Source organism: Zingiber officinale, chromosome 1B, assembly GCF_018446385.1.
Source record: "Zingiber officinale cultivar Zhangliang chromosome 1B, Zo_v1.1, whole genome shotgun sequence".
NCBI lineage: Eukaryota > Viridiplantae > Streptophyta > Magnoliopsida > Zingiberales > Zingiberaceae > Zingiber > Zingiber officinale.
Genome location: NC_055986.1, coordinates 26,247,135 through 26,253,577, shown reverse-complemented (window position 1 = coordinate 26,253,577; position 6,443 = coordinate 26,247,135). Strand labels below are relative to the sequence as shown.

Genomic DNA, 6,443 nt, shown 5'->3' with positions numbered 1-6,443 from the left:
CCAGGATTTTTCAGTCAAGTATCCGGTCAACCTTGACCTACTTGACTCTCTTTCACAATCTTTCCACATGAACAATCGCACCTGCAATCTCCATGTGTTGTCTACATGTATTGTCAAACATCGAAATCCAAACATCAAGACTCGAGTTTGAACCAATTCAAACTCAGTCAACCAGGTCAACCTTGATATAGGGAATATTACACCAACACATAGTAGATATCTATTTAAAAAATTATCCGTTAAAATTGTGACTTAATGTTTAAATACCTACAAAATTTAAAATATATCTTACAGTATGACTTTTTTTTCTTTGCTTTTCTAGTCATACAGGTCGCAGCAGTGGACTAAGGGCCAGATTTGTATGTAAAGACTGCTCTTCGGACCACGAAGCGGACATCATATCAGCTCGGTGGAGAAGGTTTTTAACTTTTTTGCGTGGGCTCACCAAAAATGAAGAAAGACACGAGGCTGGGTTCGAAAAATTGAACTAGCTTCCTAAATTTTGGTAAGAAAGATAAGAATGGAGAAGTTGGAAAAACTTTAATTGGAGATGCTCCTCTAAGGATACCCATCAGTGGATGTTATAACACCCATCATTTTATAGAAAAATATATAAGATCCACATGTCACATATATATTCTATTAACATCTTCGTTCTCTCATTTATTTTAATATTAACACTAATTATTATATGTTCACATACTATATAATAATTATATATAATTTATTAAAAAATAATATTAAAAATATATAAATTTAAAAATATAATATTAAATAATAAATTATTACAAATAATTTATAGAAAATAATCTTTTATTAATCACCCATAGATGTCTAAGTATACTCAACCAAATTCGAAACAAAACAAGGTTAAAAAAAAACAACAGTCAAAAATCAATGCTCAGGGAGAAAAAACAATTTGAAAAACTAATTAAATCAGGTTCATAACGGTGACAAGATTTTTGACAGAAAAAAATCCCAAAACAACCACGCCCCTAGCTTGTCTGCACAAGATTCTGACAAATCAGTTCACGCATGATCAGGCACTTAAAAGTTTTTGGTGGCCTAGCTATACCTTAATAAGTAAGAATTGCCTCATATGGACGTTTCCAAGCACACAATCCATTTCAAATTTGATCTAAATGGATATTTCATTTGGATTTCTTTATTTGTTGGAATGTCATGAATAATAAATAAGCAAGATTTTTTTTTACAATGAGGAAAATATCATGAAATGTTTTGTCTTATCTGATCTCATCTCTTCCTCAAACAGCCTACCTAGTTAGCTCGTATTAATCCACTAATCTGATCAACTTGACCAATTTAATAAATAAACCCTACGCATCCACCAGGTCCACTTACCCATTTGACCCGCTGGTCGCCTGGACCACCGCAGTCTGTCTACCTCGCTGGATATAACTTTTCAGAATTGCACAAGCCAAATTAAAGCGGCTGATATGATAACAGTGTTTGCTTTACCTGCCCGTTAAGGATATGATGGATCCATCAAATTGACACATGGATGGACTTCCTCGAGCTGGACCATGCATCTAACAGGGTTCTTTGTTATGCACACACCAACATGAACTATGAACAGAATGAGTTGTAATGTTATATGAACAAAGAGGTCTTTGTTCAGTCACAATGTTGTTTGGTGGTGATCGTGGCGGTTGGCAGCGATTGTGGAGGTAGAAATAATGCAGGCAGGTGCCATAACAAATTAAAAGGAACTGCAGAGAATCAAAAGGTATAATGGTGCTAGTGGACTTAATCAAGATCCACATCGACGCGCTCTGGCGTCCCACTTTCTGTCTGCTGTGCAACAAGTTCAATCCCAAGTTGGCCCTTGTCCCCGGCTCCAAATGCATACAGTTTCCCAGAATCTGTTAGAGCGAAGGTATGTGCATTCCAGTAGATTGAGTTTGTGAGGCTGATTTGAACTACCCTCTCATTGATGTTCTTCAGCGAAGTAACTAGTTTTGGGCTGAGCACGTTGGCATGCCTGTTGCCCTGCAAAAGGGATCAAAGCTTTAAGTCAGCTGATACATGCAGATTGCTCATAGCTAGAGGAGCATGGCAAACCTGAGCCTCGATGGCAGTCGAATGCCCCAAGCTCGAGGACTCTCCGCAGCCAAATGAGTAAACATCCCCAGTGTCGGACACGACAAACGTAGTATAGTCGCCAGTTGCGACATGTACGGCCTTGATATTGCCCAGGGATTCTACCACCTTGGGAACAGATTCACACTCCTCATTCCCATGGCCCAAGCAGCCGTAGCGTCCCCATCCCCATGTGCACACACGCCCATCTCGTCCCACAACAGCAGCATGCCAAGCACCTGCTGCAACCACCACAGGTTGCAGGTTTAGGGTCTGAAACTGCTCGATCAACCTTGGGTACTTTTCATCCGTCCTTGAACCATGCCCCAGCTTCCCTCCCAAGCCACAGCCCACAGAGTAGACAGACCTGCATCATATAAATGTAAAGGCATAAATTTGACATTGCATTCAATCTTCGACCTGTGTAGGATATGATATAGATAACTCATGCAGCAGAAGATCCAATGAAGCATACAAAAACAAATTGATAGTTGACGCAGTTGCTGCAATTCTACTAGAGGTAACTGTAAAAGAGAAAACTCAGAGCCACCGATTTTAAAGAGTACAAGTAGAATGTAACTTACATGCCACTTGATTGGCAGGCCAATGCTAGCAGGTAACAATAGCCAGCAGCAATCTGAACCACTGGTATGTTTTCAAGAGGACCTAGAAGGAGACGAGGTACCGGATCATTCTGTTCGGTCTGATGGCCGAGCTTCGAGTCAGTCCCCCAGCAGAAGGTGTAGACCCTGCCTTCTCGAGAAAGAACCGCAGTGAAGAAGTTCCCGATTGCCGCCTGAACAACATATATATTTTTCAATGATTCCACCAATTGGGGAGTAGTTACCATGGTGGATCCTTGCACTGCATATTCCGCCTCTCCAAATGAGTCCTTTCCAAATGCATAAACTCTTCCACCATCACTGATCAGCATTGTTCTCCCTGCTCCAGCTGCTGCTTGTATAATCCTAATGCCTAGCAATGATCTGTGAAGCAGCAAATGTTTCCCGTCCTTGTTATGTGTTAATGTGCATCGAGCGTACGAAGCAACTGGAAATTTAAATGAACCTTATAAGTCGAGGTCTCCACTCCTCTTCAGTGGTGCCATGCCCAAGCTGCCCTGAGTTGTTGGACCCAAAGGAATACACTGATCCAGAAGAAGTCACGGCAATGCTATGACCAGGCCCAGCGATTGCATGCGAATTCTCTCGTCGGCAACATGCCTCACCGGCCAATATATACCTAAGTACTAATTTCCAGGATCCACCACTGCGTTGTTTAAGAAAGTCCCTCTCTTCAGCAGACATTGGCTTAAATATGGCCCGTTTTTGACACATGTCCAGAGCTGCAAGCTCGGCAATAGATAATTGAAAGTCAGGAGTAAAATTGGCAGGCTTCCTGAAGAATGTACATGTTGCCTGCCACAAACAGCAGAATCCATCAGCGGCAATATCAATTCTATCAACAAAAGAAACATCAGAATGCACTTGCCTCTAGATTAGCAAGATCCTGGGGATTCAAATTGCAAGCAGTAAGGACATGGAGAACAATTGAGGGATTTGCAGCCAAGGGGAATTCCCCTGGGGTAGAATCACCAAAGCAATGCCGCTGCATTCGTTGGAATGTTTGCTGCAATGGGGGCACAAGTGGGAGGGATGAATCCACAACTGTGCGAAACGGTATCGAGGAACTGCCACCACTGGCGGTGGCGTCCATAGGGCACTGTCTAATTCTTAGTTCTCAAACCTCAAGCAGTACGGCTAATTCAAGCTTATCATCGAACACCACCTCCAGAGTCCCACTTCAAGAAAGTGACAAATTGAAGTGGTAGTAGAGACCCCGAACAATCCTTCACATTACTTTTAAAGTCAGTGTTTCCACAAGCACAAGTCAGATATGCTGATTTTAATCCTCCAACTTATACAATTTCAGAAGATCTTTGTCACAAAGTACATTGACATATGAAGAACCTAGTTGAATAAGAACAGAGAGAAGATGGTTAACATCTCAGTCATAACGTAAGTTAATTTCATAGGAAACCATCCAAATAAAGGCGCAGAGACAAACCGCAAGTCAAAGCAATACACTTACAAACTTAAGAAAGACAAATCGAGAGACATTTATGTTCAGAAAAATGTGGCAAACTCATACAAGACAAGTAGGAAAAGCAATCATAACGCAAATGGAGATTGTGGATTTAATCAAAGAACTGAAGCAAGATTTCTCAACAAAACAAGTTCAGAAGCTTTGGATTGGATAAGTCTTTGTTTAAAAGAGAAAGAGAAGAAAATTTAGCTTGGCAATATGCGGTTCAATGACACGGGCAGGATTTTAAAGCAATTACTCAGGAAAAGGTGATCAAGTCTAAGGCTGGAGCTCAAAATTATTGTGACAACGTTCGTGAAAAATTTAGAAGCAACCTTTGTCCTGGACGATCTGTAGCAAGTCTCAGCCTCATAGAAGAAACCCCTCAAAAAAGGGGGAAAAGTACAGGAAGGAAGGAAATGATCCAGGCGGTACCAGTTCCCAAACAAAGCATATTCCCAATGATCTTCTCAGAGAAAAGTATTCCTCTCCACAAGATATTTTGCTTAACGCATCCAACAATCGTCAATAGATTCTGAGTTTGTTGCACACACCACGGAACAGAAAACAAAAGGAAACAAGCAAACTTGTAGAACAAGTCCAGTTGACAAAAATGATAAAATTTTTTAAAAAAGATTAACTGACAGAAGAAACATTCAAATGTCCACAAAATGTATTCTAACAGCAATGATAACAGGGAACCAAATATTGTTCTTTCCCTCAACGGAAACCAAATATTGCATCTTTAGGTCAACTTAGAGACAAAATACCAACTAGAATCAATACAAAGCTTCCTTCCCAAGAAAAGAGATGAAATTCGAGGGCCTAGAGGCAGACGATAGGACCGCGAAGACAAACGGAGCAGAAAGAAGATGAAAAGATCGGATTTTTAAGTGCAGATCGAGTCAGATCGTGCAGGTAAAGATCAAGAAAAACGAAGTACATGGAAAACGGCTGCAAATAATCCCACAATCCCACCGGTAGCAAGAGATGCTTCCGGACTGATGGCCGATAGCTTTTCCCTCGTTCTTTCCCCCGATTCTTCTCGACGATTGCAATAAATTATCGTCTGAATTGGAGCTGGACGCGATCGAGAAACTTCTAGTAGCAGATCAGGATCGAGGAGAGGAATCCGATGGGGTGCGGAGGAGGGTAGAGAGAAGTGGAGAAGATGGATGAGGAAGGCGAACAGAGGAGTGATGAGGTGTCATCAAGGTGGAGGGCAGTCCCCATGTTTCTACGCAAGAGGGTGCGGCCCGGAGAGCCACGTCAGCTCCCGCAACGAAACTTAACGTCCGTTAACACGTTGCTTGGCGTTTTCCGACGGGGCGTTTCACTGCCAACTGGGCCGGAGTTTTCCAGGCCGAGGCCGGCCGGTTTAATTCCCAATGATCTGTTTGTTAATCAAAAACATCTGCAGAACTCAATCGCGTCTTTTGGGAACAATCTTACCAATACCATGTACTTCCTATTCTATCGCTAACAAAGATGGCACGCGGGCTAACTTAGAATTAGGTAGATTAGGAATAGATCTGCAATAGCCAATATATACCCTTTAAAATCTACAAAGATTTCATCTTTTTTGCCATCTATGAAATCTGCATTTATGACGGCACTAGAGAGGGACGAGCATCAGTTATAGGAACCGAGCCAGCACAAGCTATACTAGGTAGGTTATAGAGGGGCTGCCGTGGGATTCTTCAGGGTTTGAGTTGATCCTGGGTAACCGCATCCTTAAACTTTCCCTCAACCTTTTCCTTGTCAGCAACATGGACTCCGAGCTAGACCTGACCACGGTTCGGAACCGACGGTTCGACGGTTCGGAACCGCCGGTTCGACGGTTCCAGGCAGGTCGACCCTTAACCTTAACCGCCCAAGACGGTTATGGTTCACGGTTCAGAACCGCCGGTTCACGGTTCGGTTCACGGTTCGTCACGGTTCGTCACGGTTCAAGATTAATATGTTAATAAAAATTAAAAATTAAAAATTAAACATTAAACATTAAAAATTAGAAATTAAAATTTATTAAAAAAAGGGCTTGCACTTATTTAAGTTGCCTACGTATCCCTTTAGGGGAATCAAAGCCCACGTAGTTCTTTTACATTTTTATCCTTTTACATTTTCATTCACTTCCATTTCCTGTTCCTGTCGTATTTGTTCCTTCAGTATCAAAATCTTCAACTTCGTCATCTGAAAGTTGCATTCCTCAAATTCATTTCTCCGCTCTGGTACAATCGTCCAGTAATGCTTGGGCTTCC

The 6,443-nt window shown here is 41.7% G+C and overlaps 1 protein-coding gene across 2 annotated transcripts; it reads right to left on the bottom strand.

Annotated features, from left to right (window-relative positions):
* Nucleotides 1-1,132: 1,132 nt before the first annotated feature.
* On the bottom strand, nucleotides 1,133-5,403 carry LOC122053476 (probable E3 ubiquitin-protein ligase HERC4). Of its 2 annotated transcripts, none has more exons than XM_042615534.1 (6): nucleotides 5,129-5,403; nucleotides 3,592-4,070; nucleotides 3,169-3,518; nucleotides 2,685-3,086; nucleotides 2,083-2,467; nucleotides 1,133-2,010 (listed from the first exon to the last, which is right to left on the bottom strand). In XM_042615534.1, the coding sequence occupies exons 2-6, from the start codon at nucleotides 3,814-3,816 to the stop codon at nucleotides 1,768-1,770; spliced, it is 1,605 nt and encodes a 534-aa protein (XP_042471468.1). In that variant the 5' UTR covers nucleotides 3,817-4,070; nucleotides 5,129-5,403; the 3' UTR covers nucleotides 1,133-1,767. The 2 variants fall into 2 exon arrangements, with proteins under 2 accessions (XP_042471468.1, XP_042471472.1); XM_042615538.1 differs by having other exon boundaries at nucleotides 5,164-5,403.
* Between the last annotated feature and the right edge of the window lie 1,040 nt (nucleotides 5,404-6,443).